Source organism: Protopterus annectens, chromosome 13.part0 (assembly GCF_019279795.1).
Source record: "Protopterus annectens isolate FY-2018-M chromosome 13.part0, PAN1.0, whole genome shotgun sequence".
NCBI classification, from domain to species: Eukaryota; Metazoa; Chordata; order Ceratodontiformes; family Protopteridae; genus Protopterus; species Protopterus annectens.
In genome coordinates this window covers 21012837-21034569 of record NC_056747.1, presented here as the reverse complement: position 1 = coordinate 21034569, position 21733 = coordinate 21012837, and the positions used below count along the sequence as shown (strand labels likewise).

Sequence of the window (21733 nt, the reverse complement as noted above, 5' to 3'; positions counted from 1 at the left end):
GGTTGACATGAAATACTAAGCATGCAAGGTGACATGTGCAGGTTGACATGAAATACTAAGCATGCAAGGTGACACGTGCAGGTTGACATGAAATACTAAGCATGCAAGGTGACGTGCAGGTTGACATGAAATACTAAGCATGCAAGGTGACATGTGCAGGTTGACATGAAATACTAAGCATGCAAGGTGACATGTGCAGGTTGACATGAAATACTAAGCATGCAAGGTGATACGTGCAGGTTGACATGAAATACTAAGCATGCAAGGTGACGTGCAGGTTGACATGAAATACTAAGCATGCAAGGTGACACGTGCAGGTTGACATGAAATACTAAGCATGCAAGGTGACACGTGCAGGTTGACATGAAATACTAAGCATGCAAGGTGACATGTGCAGGTTGACATGAAATACTAAGCATGCAAGGTGACGTGCAGGTTGACATGAAATACTAAGCATGCAAGGTGACATGTGCAGGTTGACATGAAATACTAAGCATGCAAGGTGACATGTGCAGGTTGACATGAAATACTAAGCATGCAAGGTGATACGTGCAGGTTGACATGAAATACTAAGCATGCAAGGTGACGTGCAGGTTGACATGAAATACTAAGCATGCAAGGTGACACGTGCAGGTTGACATGAAATACTAAGCATGCAAGGTGACGTGCAGGTTGACATGAAATACTAAGCATGCAAGGTGACATGTGCAGGTTGACATGAAATACTAAGCATGCAAGGTGACACGTGCAGGTTGACATGAAATACTAAGCATGCAAGGTGACACGTGCAGGTTGACATGAAATACTAAGCATGCAAGGTGACATGTGCAGGTTGACATGAAATACTAAGCATGCAAGGTGACATGTGCAGGTTGACATGAAATACTAAGCATGCAAGGTGACACGTGTAGGTTGACATGAAATACTAAGCATGCAAGGTGACGTGCAGGTTGACATGAAATACTAAGCATGCAAGGTGACGTGCAGGTTGACATGAAATACTAAGCATGCAAGGTGACATGTGCAGGTTGACATGAAATACTAAGCATGCAAGGTGACACGTGCAGGTTGACATGAAATACTAAGCATGCAAGGTGACACGTGCAGGTTGACATGAAATACTAAGCATGCAAGGTGACATGTGCAGGTTGACATGAAATACTAAGCATGCAAGGTGACGTGCAGGTTGACATGAAATACTAAGCATGCAAGGTGACATGTGCAGGTTGACATGAAATACTAAGCATGCAAGGTGACATATGCAGGTTGACATGAAATACTAAGCATGCAAGGTGATACGTGCAGGTTGACATGAAATACTAAGCATGCAAGGTGACGTGCAGGTTGACATGAAATACTAAGCATGCAAGGTGACACGTGCAGGTTGACATGAAATACTAAGCATGCAAGGTGACGTGCAGGTTGACATGAAATACTAAGCATGCAAGGTGACATGTGCAGGTTGACATGAAATACTAAGCATGCAAGGTGACACGTGCAGGTTGACATGAAATACTAAGCATGCAAGGTGACACATGCAGGTTGACATGAAATACTAAGCATGCAAGGTGACGTGCAGGTTGACATGAAATACTAAGCATGCAAGGTGACATGTGCAGGTTGACATGAAATACTAAGCATGCAAGGTGACATGTGCAGGTTGACATGAAATACTAAGCATGCAAGGTGACACGTGTAGGTTGACATGAAATACTAAGCATGCAAGGTGACGTGCAGGTTGACATGAAATACTAAGCATGCAAGGTGACGTGCAGGTTGACATGAAATACTAAGCATGCAAGGTGACACGTGCAGGTTGACATGAAATACTAAGCATGCAAGGTGACACGTGCAGGTTGACATGAAATACTAAGCAGCAGGAGATACACATTCCAACACTTTTGTCACGTATGAAAAGTAGAAACTGTTGTTTTTTTTGTAATATTTGTTTTACTAATGCACTAATATCCTGGTTGGCGACATCATAAGTAAGGGCTTATGGTATCATGGGATGGGATGGTCGTAAAACATTAACAGTATAAAAACGTAATTAATATGCAGACATTTGTAGACATAAATGGCAGTTGGTATGAGAAGTTATGAATGATAGCAGTATTTTCATATATTTACAAGGCTAATAATGCCGTTGTCATGTCATTAACTGGTGTCAACTGATGGTTTACAGAGCTTGTAACCAAGAGCTATGAAAATGTTACTGTCACAAGGTTTATTCAGAAAGATTTTACATTTCTGTTTGACCTGTATTGGTAGGAACCTGCATTACTAGCTAATAATGTTAACACTGTTTATATATTTACATTAGTATCTCAATAACACTGTGTTCTGCATTAGCTGGTAAGGTACATCTGTATGATGGGATTCACTTTATAACCTCGAAATGCTGAAATATCGAATTTCAGTATCTCGAGACTATAAAACCGAATCCACAAAACACCGACAAAAAAAACCCGCGAAACCACATAACCGAAAACACTGCACACACTACACTAAACATACAACACAACACCCACATCACAACATAAACAAAAAAAACACACATACACAACTCACACACACATAAGTAGCACCCCCCATGTGGGGGGTTGCGCCCCCCACACCCCCCCTACTTATATATACTAACTCTGTGATCGCACAAACACAACACAAAAGCTCACTCACACACGCACATTCTCCAATCCCTCACACACACACTAACTCCCACTCAAAACCCTTACAAAACACTCACTTACCTGACATAACACCTACATCCACACACGGCACCGCGCACCACCAAAACACAAACCCGGACATTACGTAGCGCAACTTCATAACCGCAAATTCGACGTATATTCGAGATATGTGAAATTCACGATTATGAACGTTCACTATTTCTATCATTCGACTTTATAGCTTCGAGATACTGAAATTCGACATTTCAGTATTTCGATGTTATAAAGTGAACCCGTATGATGAGGAAGTCAGCGTAATATGTATGTTCCAGAAATCTTTGATGATTTATGAAAGGTTATTGGAAGTATTACTTTTTTACATTTATAGTCCTGGAAGCAATAGCATAAACATAATCCCTTACAAACACAGGAATGTAATAAAATAACACTGAAAGGAGATAGGAGTAGGTAGCATGAAAACATAAAGAGATGTATATTATTATTTATTCCAGCATGTATGAGCATCACTATGCTATATTTATTTATATCATGACAACTCTGTGAACTACATGTGAATGAATGGTGGCATCTGATGCAGAACATTAATACAGACAAATATGCCATTTGCAGTTGTGATCTAACAGCTTGGATTTTAGATTATTTAAACACCTTTATTGCATTATCACTTAAGACATAAGCAAATACACATTTGTATAAAAGAAAACAAACCATGTTAGCATCTTCAAAGTTGCAAACATTATATATCACACACATGTTCTTATACAGTTGTCATCAATCAAACATTACATAAATTGTGCAGTTCCTGCCGTCCCTTAAACGTCACATGTATTGTTCCCATACTTTCCAGTTTTTCTAGGTAGTTTGCATCTACCCACTTCCAGTTCTTTTATCTCTGTTACAGTATTCGCTAATTCAAGAGCAGTTGGTTTAGACTTTGATTTCCATTTTCTAGTAACTGCTTTTTTGGCAGCCACCAGAATTAAATTTAACAAGGCCTTGCTATGTCTAGGCAATTCAGATCTTGTATCCCAGCTCAAAAAATACCTTAAGATTCCAAGAGCAGGCTAAGTTATTTCTTACACTTATTTCACTGAAATGCACTTCTGAAACGCTTATAATTGTGCTGTACAGTTGATCTACTATATTTTTGCACTGTATTTATGTACTGTTTTAACGTTACTTTAACTGTAAACTGCTTTTTCATACTGAGAGTTGTATTCTCTGTTTGAGTGCTCTATCCGAGCTTTTCTGTGCATTTTTGTCGGTTACAGTTGAAAGCATTCTCGAGTCTGCTCCTTGATCTGTTTAAAACTTTTATTTAGTGGCTACAGCTAGGAACTGTAATTTTTCCGAGCTACCCTCCCTAGTGTTGTGTGTTCTTATACTTGGTGGCTTTGCAGTTGCCCGCCCATACTGTATATTTGATCTGTGACACTCCTCACAGTCTAGTGTCATTAGTTCACTCAATCTAATAGAGAACATTTGTGAAGGCCAACCCACTCAGATTCTTAACGTTGAATTAACTTCTGTTCCAGCTTTCTCCATTTCCACTTTACTGGAAAAAAAAATTCTAAGCTTGCTTCCCCCCTTTCCTGTGGCAGGTCAGATATGGATTTGCTGTGTCCAGGACTGTTTGTGAGCTCCTAAGCCCCCCCCCCCCACACTTAACTAGGGTTAAACTATTCCTGGCGCCATAACGTCTATTCTTCAAAATTTCCCTTGCAACTAGCCAGCTTTTTAGTTTTAGCACTCATTTGTTTCTTTGAGAAGCACTTGCTCAGAACTCATTGTAAGCACTAAATAAGTTACAAATTACTACAGCACTCAACTTTTCTCACTTGTCTAGAGGAAAACAGTTTTTAGTACTTAATAAATAAGCACCTATTCAGGCATGTCTAAAGGTCAGCTCCCGGTGTTTTCTCCAGTCTACCTGATGAATCTGGGCATCTTGGGACAATGTAGCAGTTGCCTCATGTACACAGACAACCCTCTCCTCCTACCACCCAACACTACGACCTGTGAGAGATGCACTTATATAGCCAAACTGGAAGCATAGCTGTCTTCACCAAAGACTGGCCTAGACAGTCAAGAGGAGAAGGTAAACACTTGCACCGCACCACACTCATCACATAGTCCCTCAAAACCTACACCACCAAAACACACACACAGAACCACAAAACACACACCTACATTCGTGGAGGCTCTCAGTACAAATCTGCCCAAACAACAGAGACCTCAAAAGCAGAAATGCAAGCAACCTCCACCCCCCCCAACACAACCCAAATGACACACAGCCCACATACTCAGTGTGCCACTCAACTACAGCCCATAAGACATAACGTACTCAACACTCTAGTCATAGGTGGCTCTATAGTCAGGCACACTGATGTTCCACTCACCAGGCTAAACAAGGAAAAAGTTACTGTCAGCTGCCTGTCAGGTGCCAGGATCCGCCACATAACGCTTGCACTCAGGTCACTCCACAACAAGTACAAATATAACTCTATCATTGTCCATGTTGGTGTGAATGACCTGAGACGTAACTCCCAGGACTACATGAAAAGAGACATGGAGGAACTCTCTGATCTTGTAGCCCAGGCCGGTATGACCCTAGCCCTGAGTAGCATCCTGCCATCACCCAGAATGACACCACAGTACAAGGACAAAATGATTGACTTTAACAATTGGCTAAGCTTCTGGTGTCATTCTAAGGGAATCCAGTATCTGTCTGCCTGGGATGACATGATCGACAGACCACGCTGCTTTGTCAGAGATGGCCTGCACCTGTCGCCTTTGGGATTCCAGATACTGGCAAAGGCTCTTGCCACCCCTATAGTGCCTTTTTTAGGCAAGGTTCAAATGACAAATTCACCACCGTAACAGGTACAAGCAAGCAAAATCTGAGGGTAATGCTACTCAGTGCTAGAAGTCTAAACCTCAAAATGCACTCACTTGAGGCAATCCTTAAAATGGAGAACATTGACATCTGTGCAGTGACAGAGACCTGGTTCAAACCTCCAGAGAGCACCCCTGCATTGCCAGGCTATAATTCATACCACACCTTTCGGCCACCAAACCCGGACCGAAACACTAAAGGTGGAGGTGTGTCCGTATTCATTAAGGATATCCACACCTCCAAGCTAGTTGCTCAGCATAATGCATCCGAGATTATCCAAGTTCAACTAATTCTGGGCAAAACCGCAATCCAGATTGTAGCTTGCTACAGACCCCCCACCAGGCCCCAGGATTCCCACTCCTCTTTTCTTGATACACTGGAAAATATTAAGGTACAATCCAACACTCTAATAATGGGTGATTTCAACTACCCTACCATTAGCTGGGAAAACTACTCGTGTACCAACTCTTTTGCTGAATGTTTTCTGGAAATCATCAATTCCAACGCTTTGGATCAACTTATCCACACCCTTACCAGGGGTAGCAATATCCTAGACCTGGTCATCACCAACATGAGTGACCGGTGTTCCACACCAGAGGTCAGCTCCTCGTTGGTCAGATTCAACCACATGCTAATCACCCTAGACATCCACATACCGCTCCCACCCCCCATTAGGAAAACAACCGTAAAAAATTTCTCCAAAGCCAACTTCACGCTTCTTAAGACAGAAGTGGCAAACTTCACGACACCCATGCAGATGGACAATAGAGGTACGACTGCTGAATCCTTCACAAATGCACTTTATAAGCACTTACATGAGTGCATGGATCATGCTATCCTTAACAGAACCAAGATGCTGTCCTCCAAAAAAAGGAAGCCAGTCTGGTGGTCTTCTGCCATAAACAAACTCTACAACAGAAGAAAGAAACTGTTGCAAAAAAGAGTAAAATCCCTCGATTGGAGGAACTCCCTGGTCAGCCTCAGTAAGAAGCTGAGATCCCTCATAAAATCCTCCAAAGCTAGTTACGAAAACAAAATTGCCACTGATTCTAAAGACAACCACAAAGCATTCTATAGCTATGTCAAAAATCTCAATGGCAACACTCAGATCTGCTCTGAGTTACAGCACAATGACACTAAATATATAGAACCAACTGATATTGCCAACATCCTGGCAGATAGTTTCAGTGCTAACTTTACCCCCCTCTCACCCCCTAAAGGGCCCATCTTTATACCGGAAGAATGCAAAGTTCCTGTAATCACGGATGCACAGGTAAAAACTTCACTCTCCAAAGCCAAGAACACAGCATCCATGGGGCCTGACAACATCCCAGGCTGCCTTCTACATGAACTACAGAATGAACTGGCATCCCACCTAAGTACCATGTTCAATCATAGCCTCACCTCAGGCTTTGTGCCCATTAAATGGCGCACCGCGACAGTTATCCCACTCCACAAAGGGGGGGGCACAACAGACCCCGAGAACTACCGCCCCATTAGCCTGACGAGCCTCGTCTGCAAGGCCATGGAATGTATCATTATGGAACTCATAAACAAAGACATTGGAGATCTCCAAACTCTGGACCCCACACAGTTTGGGTTTGTAAAGGCAGATCATGTCTCCTAAACCTGACAGACTTCTTTGAAGTAGTCACCAAAGCCATAGATGAGGGTAAGGTGGTTCACACAGCCTATCTAGATCTCGCCAAGGCGTTCAACACCATCCCCCACTCTGGAATTATAGATAAACTCACTAAACTAGGTATAAATCCCTATGTCACAAGATAGGTTGCCAACTGGCTTACTGACAGAACCCACACCGTGAAAGTAGCAGACGCCAACTCAGACTTCAGACCAGTGGCAAGTGGAGTACCACAGGGTTCAGTCCTGGGTCCTCTCCTGTTTGGTATCGACTTCTCTGAAGTACAGGCTAACACAGAAGGTCTTTGGCTAACTAAATTCACAGATGACTGCAAACTAGGAGCCATAATTGAAACTCCTAACGATGTGGACATCCTACAAAAGGGCCTCACTGAGCCAGATGCCTGGTGTCAAAGACATGGTCTCAAGCTCAATGCCAAAAAGTGCATTGCCATCCCCTTTGGTAAAAACTCTGTACCCATGAACTACCATATAGGCGGTAGTCTACTTAACACCGAAAGTGTGATAAGAGACCTTGGGACACAGGTGGACAGTAGTCTCTCCTTTGATAATCACATCGCCACAGTGGTCAGGAAATCCTTCTACGTGGCACACCTCATCACAAAAGGTTTCTCATCCAGAAAAAAAGAGGTCATTGTTCCCCTCTACTCATCACTCATTAGACCCATTATAGAGTACAACGCCCCTTTTGGTATGTACCTCACAAGACATCTACAACAACTGGAAAGGCCACAAAAATACCACACAAACAGGATTACTGGTCTCAAACAGATGCCTTACGCAGACCGTCTCAAAAAACTCCAGCTTTACTCCATCGCATATTGCCTACTCAGGGACGATCTCTGCCTAACATACAAAGCTATGTCAAACCTAGAGCTGTTGGACATGCTCCAGTTAAAGAAATCCCAATCCCTCCGAGCTACACGCTCTAGGGACCTAAACCTTGTCACCACAATAAACAGAACATGCTGGAGGGATAGTATCCTGTCCTAGAGACTTCCCATACCCTGGAACAGACTGCTTATGTCAAACAGAGCTCCTCATTAGCACTCTTCAAGAAAAATCTTGATGATTGGATGGGAAATGGGAAATTCACCCCGGGGATCACTTCTGTGGTTCTGCTTGACGGGCACAGGAAAATAATTTTCTTGGGTGGCGAAAGCCAGGGTACCTTTTTGGCTAGGCTTGTATAGGCCCTAGGGCTGATAGCCTAGTACCTACTATGAACCTATATGTATGGCTTCCAAATATGCAACAAAGGCTACCTGTAAAACGAAAACAGGTACTTTATTAAATGACTTTAAATGACTTTATTTCCAGTCCTATTTCTGGAATTATGCAAAGTAAAAAGTATGCAACAAAAACTGTGTTAAAGGATGTTGAAAATAGAGGCACAGTGGACAATTTAATGAACGAATTTATAACCGATGATTTTGAGATAAAACTGGATGGTGATATTAAATATAGAAATGATAAAAATGTTTTTAATATACCTACTGATAATATTAAAATGAAAATCAACCATATGGGTAAAAAGTTGGTACAAATGAAATGTGCAAAGCTTGATAATATGTATTTAGAAAAGTGTATGAATGAACATATTGTGCCAAAGGGATTACGTTTTTTTAAGCTACCACTGGGGATTGACTATAATAGTACTGTTATACAGGATTTTAACCAATTATTTGATTTGTTTGGAAACAAGTATATGCTATTATTGATGAAATATAATGATGAAAAAATAGCTAAATTAGTTAATGATTTGGAAATATTAAATGAAGAAACTATTAATGACCATGAATTCGAATTATGGAAAGATTTGTATGTAAAACAGTTTCAGACAGCCAGTAATAGGATTAAAAGTGTATACAATAGGAAGATACATAAAATTGAGAGAGATGTTGAACAATATCGAATAGGTAGGGTTTATATATGGCCACATTGCCGAGAAGGCATGAGTACAATGCACAACGAACAAAGTACTGGGAAATTTAAACAAAACCGAAGGGACAACAACACAAATTTTCAAGGGGGCAGATATTTCTCGGCACCGAAACCGAGTCAAAAAAGATATTGATAGTTAATAACAAAGGATGCTCCAGGAATGGAGAGAACCATGATATTGATACTGACAGTAGGAATTGTACAAAAAGTAATAATAATAAAAATGTCAACTGCGAAATAGTGAAGGACTATGAAAATTTAGGTTGTCCAAAGATTACTAATAGTAATGGTTTTAAGGTATATAATTATACAAATGTTGAAATAACCGAAGAACTATTAACATTGTTCAGAAAAGGAATGAAATTTATTCCAACGGTGAGTTTTAACCTTTTCGATATTATCAAGGAAATAAAATTGTATTGTCGTAGATTGAATTTGGCTATATTTTTTAAGGATAACGATGAAGTTAGTATAGAAAATGAAAGGAAACTGGTTAAGAAAAGTACTTATATACCACCCCAAAACCCACATGTTATGATGTATGAGAAAGCGGTATGTAGGGAAATATACACCACATATAAAATGAGTAAGTATAGTGCAACAACTACAAAGAATAATATTGATAACTTAACTGTAAACGAAAGGAAATTGTTACAGGATATTAGTTCAAATAAAGACATCCGGATTATGAAACCGGATAAGGGGGGGGAATAGTAATAAGCTATCAAAGTGATTACCTGAACAAGATTCATGAGTTACTATTTGAATCAGGTAATTATGAGGCAGTTTCACTTAATCAGGTAAACATTGGCTACAAGCGTATTGAATTAGTATTCGAAGAGTATCTTCTTGACAATAGAATTAGTGAGGAACAGTACAATTATTTAAGGAATGAGTACCCTATTATGGCTCACATAATAGGTATACCCAAAATACATAAGAACCTTATAGATCCCCCATATAGACCGATTATATCTGGTTCAAAATCAAAGACTTACAATATGGGAGTTATGGTGGATCATTTGACAAAACATGTATACAATAACGTACCACATTTGGTAAAAGACTCCTGGCATTTTTTAAGAAAAATAAATAAGGATGTATGGAGCAAGGAAATCACTTTCATCACGGTGGATGTAAAGGATTTGTTTTCTTGTATACCGAAAGATATAGGTTTAGACTACTTTTGTAACAGCTTAAGGAAGTTTTCAGTACTTACATGGGATAGAATTCAACTTTTAATGAGTATGATGGAACTCATCCTAGACCATAACTATATAGAGCATCAAGGAGAAAAATTTAGACAAACTTCAGGTGTAGCTATGGGTGCATCATGTGCACCCATATATTCCAACCTAGTCATGTTGGAATGGGAGGATCAGTTTATTTTCCATAGTGAATATTACAAACATATGCTGCTATATACACGATTTTTGGATGATATATTCATTATTTGGAAAGGAGATTCTAAAGACATACCTGCCTTTATTGAGTACATTAATAAAACAACAGAATTTTTGAAATTCACTTATACAGTAGAGAAAGGAGGTATTGCCTATTTAGATACATACATCAGTAGTAATGATGTAGGATTTACATCTAGACTATATAGAAAACCGACATTTTCCAGTGACTACATCCAGTTCGGAAGTTGTCATCCCCCACACACGTTCAAGAACATAGTGAAGGGCCAATGCGTGAGAGCAGCAAGGATGTCATCGACAAGAGAAATAATGGAGAATGAGTTAGATCTGATTTATAAATTATTTAAGGAAAGAAACTATCCTACAAATATGCTCATTGACGTAGTGGAATTTGTTAAATCCCAATGGGGAGTTAAATATTACCCATTATTAGGGAAAAGTGATGCCAATATAGAGAACAAAAAAATGGTGAATAGACGGGTGTGTGTCACTATGTTTAGTCCACAGACGAATATAGTAAAGGAAATTTTACATAGACATTGGACTATTTTTACAAATAGTGAAGAAGTAAAAGACATTATTGGCACTTCTCCCAACATAGTACTAAAGACAGGATATAATATAAAAAAGTTATTAGAAAGAGGTGTAAATACATATAATTCAAATCAACACAAGAACAAGGGTACACAAAGATGTGGGGCATGTAAACAGTGCCAATATATTAATGTTGAATATTGTATTAAAATTGATAACATACTGAAAAGTAAATGTAAATCAAAATCAGGGAATTGTAACACTCAAGGAGTGATATACTTAGCATCATGTGTAAAATGCACCGCGTATTATGTAGGGAAAAACCGAAAGGAAATTAAGAACTAGGATATACGAACATTATTATAATATAAAGAAGGGTGATACAAAAAATGCTTTGAGTAAACATGTATTAGAAAAAGGTAATGACCACATGTTTAAGTTCTTTATTATAGACCAGGTGGAAATAACAATTGATAGTGGTAATTGGAAGGCCAAATTAGGATGTTTAGAAAGTAGGTGGCAAATATGTCTTGATGCAACCACCTATCCAGGCCTTAATGAATATATTAGTTTAAAACCATTTCTAATATTAGGGCATTAATAATTAATATTTCATACACTGTTGTATTGGATGTTAGTAGGTTCAGTAGGTAATGTTATTTAAATTTAATTACTTTATATAACATAATTTTTAACTTATAAGAAACTAGTACAGTCATTATATAATTTTATAATTTTATAATATTTAACAAGTGTTCAATAAATGTTAATATAAAAATTGTACAATGTATTTCATAGAGATATAAACATCAATTTATGACAGATACATATACATTTTATCTACATTTTATCTTCATTACATACATAATTATTAATTTATTATTATTTACTATATTTGCTCATTAATTGTAGATATATATCCAAACATATGGTTTTAGAAAGTAGAATTTGAACTGATCTAGATATGAATAGTGATAAATTAAATATTCAAAAACTGTCCATTATATTAAATTATTATATCAGAATATTGATAGTGAGTTCATCTGCATATATTCATATTGATTTTATGTGTAATTAGTGCTATAAAGTATAGTCCTTGTAAAATATAGAAAATGAACATAGATTGTTGCACCTAGTACTTTACATTTAATTCAGAGTTATATTGATTGGAAGTAAGTATTAGTGTTTAGGTAGTTATATACAACGAGCCAATATACTCAGTAACACTAGCGTTTATTCGACATTATTTATTTATTTATTTATTTTGTCAGTGACACACCGACAACCAAGATCAAATACAATGTATAATGCACATAGGCATTAGAGTAATATGAAATAACACAGCAATAACATAGTAATTCATGAATTTTATTATTATCATTATTATTATTTTTATTTATATATATATACATAATAAAGTTTTTAAAGTTTTAAATGTATTAATGAATCAACACAATTTTGGCGCCAAAGGGGCGTAATTAAATGTGTAACGGAAGTGAAAAAATGGTTCTGAGGAAGTCTGTGAGGAACAGATGAAAGCGCTTAACCCTCTGTTTTATTTGTGATCGAATTTTGTGATATATTGAGACTGTGGTAAGTATTTGTCAAACGTTATAGTGTGGAAGTCTATAAGGAATAAAATTGTTATCACTACATCCTCGTCAACGGAGCTTTTGTGGTGGGGTGCCGTGTCAGCAAAGTTATATAACAGCAAGGTTGTGTTCCTGTTCTGGCCGAGCCTCCGTGCTGGGTTCGACATTTGGATTCCTGTTGGTTTGTGCTACTACATCTTATTATCTGTGTGAGACATGGTTTCCAAGTATGATTTATACTAAAACTTCTCAAGGCACAGCAGATATTCTCTCTTTAAGTAGCAGTTTATGTTTCTCATTTTAATAGCTAATGGAAAAAATATACATTTACCTCAAAACTCTGTCCATGTTTTCAGGATACTTCAAGTCTGTATCATTTAGGACTTTGTTATGAAAATGGTTTGGGAGTTCAGCAAAACCTTCAGAAAGCACTGAAACTGTACTACCAAGCTGCATCTTCGGGTTGTCTTAAGGCCCAGGAAGCTTTAGAATCGTATTGCAAAAAAAGTCTGAAAGGTAAATAAATGTTATCATTTAATTCATTTAAAAAGAGGGGCAAGTTCACAATTTTACATGCTTGTTAATTTGTTTCTAAGTTAATAGTTCAAAACAAAATAGATATCTTTAAATAACAAAATTTGTCAACACGTTGTTAAATGTGGAAAGAAAAATACAAGTTTTTTTTTTCTTTTATTATTATTATTATTACTATTATTATTGTATAATATGGAACCATTCATTCCTGCAGCTGAAATCCCTGAAAGAAGCATTTGTAGTGAGGCATTGTAGTTAAAGTTTTTTTTTCAGTGTAAGCTATTGTAGGCACACGCAGGCTTTGGTGCCTTACTTTTTATTTCTGCTGAATTGTGTTTATCTTCACTGTATTTGTTTTAATAATTTAGAAGTGCTGCATCTTGAGTTCCAACAACATGAAAATATACATTTGACAGCTATACTTTTAGATGAATGGGAATTTGAGTAGTTAATGACTGAACCGTGAATTGAAATCTAGGCCTGCCACACAGCATTTTGGGGAAAGTTTACATTAGTGCCATCTATGCTTGCCACAGAGCATGATGGGAAATGTCTGCATTAGCGCCATGTATGCCTGCCACACAGCAGGATGGCGAATGTTTGTTTTATTGCCATTTGTGCATGCCACACAGCAGGATGGCGAATGTTTGTTTTATTGCCATTTGTGCATGCCACACAGCAGGATGGCGAATGCTTGCATTAGTGCCATCTATACCTGCCAGTCAGCATGATGGGGAATGTTTGCATTAGCGCCATCTATGCCTGCCACACAGCATGATGGGGAATGTTTGCATTAGTGCCATTTATTCCTGTCACACAGCATGATGGTGAATGTTTGCATTAGTGCCATCTATACCTGCCAGTCAGCATGATGGGGAATGTTTGCATTAGCGCCATCTATGCCTGCCACACAGCAGGATGGCGAATGTTTGTTTTATTGCCATCTGTGTCTGCCACACAGCAGGATGGCGAATGTTTGCATTATTGCCATCTGTGCCTGCCACACAGCATGATGGGGAATGTTTGCATGAGTGCCATCTGTGCCTGCCACACAGCATGATGGGGAATGTTTGCATTAGTGCCGTCTATGCCTGCTGCACAACAGGATGGTGAATGTTTGCATTATTGCCATCTGTGCCTGCCACACAGCATGATGGGATATGTTTGCATTATTGCCATCTATGCCTGCCACACAGCATGATGGGGAATGTTTGCATTAGTGCCATTTATTCCTGTCACACAGCATGATGGAGAATGTTTGCATTAGTGACATCTGTGCCTGCCACACAGCATGATGGGATATGTTTGCATTAGTGCCATCTATGCCTGCCACACAGCATGATGGGGAATGTTTGCATTAGTGCCATCTGTGCCTGCCACACACCATGATGGGATATGTTTGCATTAGTGCCGTCTGTACCTGCCACACAGCATGATGGGATATGTTTGCATTAGTGCCATCTATGCCTGCCACAGAGCATGATGGGGAATGTTTGCATTAGTGCCATCTGTGCCTGCCACACAGCATGATGGGATATGTTTGCATTAGTGCCATCTTTGCCTGCCACACAGCATGATGGGATATGTTTGCATTAGTGCCATCTATGCCTGCCACAGAGCATGATGGGGAATGTTTGCATTAGTGCCTGCCACTCAGCATGATGGGGAATGTTTGCATTAGTGCCATCTGTGCCTGCCACACACCATGATGGGATATGTTTGCATTAGTGCCGTCTGTACCTGCCACACAGCATGATGGGATACGTTTGCATTAGTGCCATCTATGCCTGCCACACAGCATGATGGGATATGTTTGCATTAGTGCCATCTATGCCTGCCACAGAGCATGATGGGGAATGTTTGCATTAGTGCCTGCCACTCAGCATGATGGGGAATGTTTGCATTAGTGCCATCTGTGCCTGCCACACACCATGATGGGATATGTTTGCATTAGTGCCGTCTGTACCTGCCACACAGCATGATGGGATACATTTGCATTAGTGCCATCTATGCCTGCCACACAGCAGGATGGTGAATGTTTGCATTAGTGCCATCTATGCCTGCCGCACAGCATGATGGGGAATGTTTGCATTAGTGCCATCTGTGTCTGCCACAGAGCATGATGGGGAATGTCTGCATTAGGGCCATCTGTGCCTGCCACACAGCATGGTGGGGAATGTTTGCATTAGTGCCATCTACACCTGCCACACAGCATGATGGGGAATGTTTGCATTAGTGCCATCTACACCTGCCACACAGCATGGTGGGGAATGTTTGCATTAGTGCCATCTACACCTGCCACACAGCATGATGGGGAATGTTTGCATTAGTGCCATGTGTACCTGCTACACAACAGGATGGGGAATGTTTGCATTAGTGCCATCTATGCCTGCCATGCTGTAGGATGGTGAATGTTTGTCTTAGTGTCATCTATGCCTACCGCACAGCAGGATGGGGAGTGTTTGCATTGGTGCCTTCTGTGCCTGCCACACAGTAGCATGGTGAATGTTTGCATTAGTGCTATATTCCTTCTGTCCCATCAGTACTACACAGCTTAGTGTAGGGGTCACAGGCATCAAATTGGTAATGCTTCATAAGTAAACTCCTGTGTGCTTGTGCTTTCATTTGCTTCACGGAGGTCTCTTGTGTATTCTGCTTGACCTAACCTGTGACACAGCATTGTGCAATGATTTCGAGAGAAGAAGAAGACGACTAACAGCAGTACGCTCAGGAAGTCGATGGGGGGGTATTCGGAATGTAACAGTAGTATCTGCTGAATCAGAAGTTATGGTAGGCATGGAGGAAACTACAGGTTGCATAATTGTATCTGCAAAAAAAAATGTTAGTAACTGAGAATCTAAAACCGCAGAAGTTGCAGTAAAGTGATACTGAAGAAAAAGTTGAACATGTCAAATTTATTTTATTATTTTATTTATTTATATGTGTTTACCAGGAAATTCCAACTGGACGCAGGTCCTTTTTCAGCAGATGCACGGGGAGAAAAGCTCCACATCATGTACATGATAAACACAGATACAAAGTTGCAGCAACAGTAGCAACATTACAGGTTGATATTGATTATCAACAGTATGTACAGTAAATGTTGCAAGTTAAAATAGTTTCTTGCCGTTTATAATATTAATAACAAAGTTGTCGGACAGGATTTTAAAGTATGTAAAGACAACCAGCTAATTCTGACATTTACAGCAGCCTCTAGAGCTGCATAGACAAACAGTCATTCTTCTCTTGGATTAATGTGTTAAAACAAGTAACCCTGTTCGGCTGTTGGTGATTCTTTGAGGGAGAGTTGGGGTAAATCACCAGAAGACACATTATAATTAACTGGGCCATAATTGTAGCATGAAGATTAAGAAGAAACAGCATTAACAGAACCTCAGTGGACCTTCTTGATGTTCAGATTTTCCTAACCAATCTCATTTGTATAAAAGTTGCAGGAGTTGTATAAGTGTATGCACCAAAAGAAGCAATGACATTGGGTACCATTTGGGTATTAATGATCCATTTTGGCATTCATTTTATAGTATGCATTGTTTGTTAGCAAGGTAGATGGATCAGACCAGAACAGCCTTTTTACAAGCAACCTGGGCCACTACAGCAGAATACATAAGTAAAATATGTAAAGTAACAGACAGCAGAATACATAAGTAAAATATGTAAAGTAACAGTACATAGTAAGGAAAATAAATATAAAGCAAGAATACAGACTGAGAGTATAATAGTATAACCAATATAGTAAAACCACACTGGTATTGTTACTATTGATGAAAACATTCAGAGTAAATGCAGGATAACATCAGAGAGTGAACAGCTTGTACAGTAAAAGGATGCAAAGTTCACAATATACTCAGAGGCAGTAGCTATGAGTTTGTATCTTCTAAACCGCTGAGCAGGGTATTTATACATTTGGAGATGTGAAGCAGTCCTGACTGCATCAGTGACTCAGCAGTAGTTTAACTGGAGATATGATGCAGTCCTGACTGCATCAGTGACTCAGTAGTAGTTTAACTGCAGATATGATGCAGTCCTGACTTCATCGGTGACTCAGTAGTTTACCTGTAGATATGATGCAGTCCTGACTACATCGCTGACTAAGCATTGGTTTGACTGAAGATATGATGCTGTCCTGACTGCATTGATGACTCAGCAGTAGTTTAACTGGAGATATGATGGAGAAACAAAATGGCTGCCATCCTATAAGCAGTGTTTCCACAGAGCTCTGCCACTCACCTACAATCTAACAGCTAATTTTAAGGACTGATAGTCATTTCAAGATTTAATAACATTACAGATTAATCAAGAATCTGACCTACTGCGCTTACCAACCTTCTTGAAGAAGAGAGAATCTTTGTGGTGAAGGATTGTGCCTGATTTTTCTGACTCTTCTACTGCTAGTCCGGGCTACATGTGCTTTAGGCCTCGGAGGCCTACTACTCCTGTGAAGAAAGAAGGCATTGAATAGTATACATAGCCATGTCAAAAGATCTAGATCACATGGAAACGCAAACCACTAAAGCAAAATTCTCAACTATAGCCTCTCCAGAAAAAGAAGTTACCACAAAGAGGACCAGGACTGCTAAATAACAAGAGGTACCCAAGTCACCACCAATAACATCAAAAGAGAAATCTGACACAAACTACATGGAGGAACTAAGGATTGCCTTACAACCTATCCAGTCAGCAATTCAAGACCTTTCACAACAGATTAAAACTTTTAATGACTCCACCGACAGAATACTAAACAGAATGGATAAAACTGAAGCAAGGCTCTTAGAAAATGAGATTAACATTGATCAGCTACAAAAAGAGCAAAAGAATAATGACACAAATATAAAGACTATACAGCAGAAATTAACTGACCTCGAAGCCAGATCCAGACGCAACAACCTCATCATCAGAGGCATCCCAGAACAGGTTACTCAATTTGACTTATTGGAGAGCATTTCTGAAATATTTTCTGCATTCCTGGATAAAGAACCTCTGTCAGACAAGCTAATTATAGAACGTGCTAACAGAGCCTTAAGACCAGCTCTTGATAAGCTTAACCAGAGACCAGCTTACGTCAAGATCTTAAACTACCAACATGTGTACAAGTTAACAAGCGCAGCAAAAAAAAAAATACATAGAATGGAAGGGCAATAAAATATATGTATCTCCTGACCTACCTACCCCAATTAAACAGGAAAGACAAAAACTAGCCCCTTTCTGTGCCTATCTGATCAAAAAGCAGATTAGATTTCAAATGAGGTACCCCAACACCCTCACTTTTGCACACCAGGGTGCCCAGTTATCAGCACAAAACTACGAGGAAGCAGTAATGGTCTTTAATAGGGCTTTTAATGAATGTCTGGACAAACCAGCCCAAAAGGTGTAAATTTAATCCTGTAAATGCGAGCAACTGTGTAACAGATGCAATCAATGAAGTTATCTGTGCTTATAATCATAAACTTACCGTGTGAACTGGTCTTCTTGGTCCCCCTACAACACCTAATGTCCGTAGGATCCACTACCCTCAAGGCATCACTTGGTCTGGATATACTCTTCAATCTCGTCGCCATGTTCCTCTATCCTTCTATGTTTTTTTTTACCCCAGGAGTTCCCTTCTTCCAAAGCGTTCTTAAAGGCATATAGCCCACTAACACTAGCATGGCTCACAGTCTCTTCAATTAACATGAGATGCCTGCATCGACTACACGCAGGCTGCTAAGTCTTTCGCAGTCATCTGGAGTGTGGGTTTAGCATCGATGAAGATTTCCTGCTCTACTCTCCCTCTAGTAGCCTCTCAAGACGCGCATACCATGCAGGTGAGTGCTGCATAGTTAACGACTGCTCATGGCATATTTCTCCCTTCAAACTAGTTATGCGAAATGCCTTCAGTCATTCAGAGTCATTTTCCCCCTCACGAGCCACAGCAGGAACCTGCCAGCTCTGCAGCTTCACTTCTGTCAGCACAAGCGACTGCTTCCTTTTGCGATTAACGAAGCAATAAGTTAACGCATATTGCAGTCAGTAGTCTTTTGAAAATTTTCATCTGTTGAAGGTGCTCACGATCGCTTATGTTACCTACAGTGAGAATCACATAGGAAATCCTAATCTTTACAAGCATCGCCTCTGCAGAGAAGGGGCCCTGTTTCGAGATCCTAAAGAACTGTAGTACTAAAATGAGATCAACGTAAATCAAAAGCTAAATGAATATTATATACAATTAAAGCTCACCAAAGGACAGAAAGAGGAATATAATATTGAGTATAGATTTCACTTCATTTACATGTGTATGCCAGCTGTATCTCATTTGCTTATATACTAGGAGTGTGTGTGTGTGTGTATATGTATATATATATATATATATATATATATATATATATATATATATATATATATTTATATATATATGTATATATACTCTTTGTCGTGACTTCAAGGGGTTAATCACTAGTCGCTGAATATTACTGAAGTGGCTATAGCCATAATTGGTACCACTGTCTTACACTGCAGTGTATGTACATTTACTGCTCTCTGGTTTCTCTCTCAGCCATTTGTTATTCGAAGTGTTGCATAATCCTCACTGATGCACTACCCTGCTCAGACTGCTTTCAATGTAATTTTATTACTTATTTCCTTTTGTAGGTCTAATCTTCTTTTCTTATAACATTTCTCTCCTGCATGGTGCTCTATAAAAGCTGTGCAACAGGTAGAATGGAGCAGCACAGTACAAAAATGTCAGTCCTCACTTATTTCTATTTAGATAATGAGTCTCTACATCACACAACAGATATGAATACTGTATATGCAAGGAGATTTTGGATAACAGACAAGAGTTTAATCAAAAGCTGCCAGTTTATGCAACCGAGAATGATATACACGTGATGGTGGTAGCCTGACCATTTTCCCACTAACATAGGTCCGTTAACTGTTATTGTTATAGGTATATAGATGCTTCTTTGCTTATATAGCAGTGCTTTAAGGGACGAGAAGTCATTTGGATGGCTGCTTCTGCTTTCATTAAAGCATGCATTTTCACACACTTTCTTGGTTATCAATTTTCCCATCTTAATTCAATGCTAATACGTAAAAGGTACCTAGCAAAACGGATGCAACTAACTCTATAGATGTTAAAACTTATACAACACAGTATTACGATATAATGAAGGTGCATGCTGAGGCTTTCTTTTGTTTATACATGCAGTTATAAGGCCCTGCAGTGATACATGTACATTTCTTGATTTCTTGAAGTAATAAAGATATAAAATATTTGAAGAATTTTCCTTTGCATATATACATGAAGTCAGACTGTTTAACTTCCGACTAATAGTTAGAGAAATGACGTTTATGTATCTCACAATAATGTTTAAGTAAAACCTTGAAATGGTCTTTCCAGCGTGGATTTCTAGTTCTGTCTTCCTCAGGGATAATATATATATATGTGACAGGTTGAGCAATATATTTTGCAACTTTTTGGAATTTTTGGGCAATGCCTTACCCCTTTGAGGGGCTGTCATTCGATATAACCACCCATGCAGATGTGAGAGTAAGGGCAGTTAGTCATGACCACAATGCCTGTTTCAAACTTGCCTGTCACAATCTTTTGGTAAATCAGAGAATACCATAGAACACCTTTATAAACAGTGCTGGAATTACACCTGTCACAAATAAAATACAACATAAAGCATAGGTACTTTTTGAAGATTAACCCCATATAATTTTGCTGTACATGGTTATAGGAGGTGTATTTGGTATACTGTTTAGGGTCTTGGGTACTCTTCAGATGGTAATGAGGAATGTTGCTATTTTATTAAATAATACCTCTCAGCTGTACAGATTTTAACAGATCTTGATTCATGCGAGAAATGCTTACAAAAGCAAGACAGGTCATCCTATTGACTGCCCTCCAGTGACTGAGTAGGTTTTTATTTTTATTTTAATGCTTACTCTCAAACCTGCGTGTACTCTGCTGAAGGTTTTTATACTAGACAGTAACCCAGTTCTTTGCTTATATGTGAACAGAGGTAGGTGCATTGGGTTTGTCAATAACACTAAGCCAACTTGTCTGCATTTATTCATTTTGCCTCTGACTGCGGCATATAGTTGTCAGCACGCAACAGGTCTTCTGATACAATTCCTGTTGTGGCTGACCAATGCGATTGACACTACCCTGGAGTCCCCTTCTGATTTGTGATTTACCTTTTGATATTCAACGAATTAAACGCATGTCAGCCCAGTCCAATGCCCAGCTGACTAACATACTAATGTCAATAACATAACAACTAGCTGTTTGGACTGAGGGGCTGCAATTCATAGTTAGCCACTGTCAGGATAATTAGAGTGAGTCAATGTCATTTTGATTCTGTTTTTGATCCTGTGGGTCAATAAGTAATTCTTTGGCTAAAGAGGATATGGGGAGGGTGGCGATACAGACCGGGGGGAAATGTTGAGGGTCTT

General features: G+C 39.2%; 1 protein-coding gene across 1 annotated transcript in view; it reads left to right on the top strand.

Annotated features, from left to right (window-relative positions):
• LOC122817554 (DAP3-binding cell death enhancer 1-like) overlaps positions 1-21733 on the top strand; it is a 938516-nt gene that overhangs the window by 839098 nt on the left and 77685 nt on the right. Inside the window, exon 8 of the mRNA XM_044090591.1 lies at positions 13099-13258. Within this exon, the coding sequence (XP_043946526.1) occupies positions 13099-13258 (160 nt within the window). The remainder of the gene's footprint in view (positions 1-13098; positions 13259-21733) is intronic.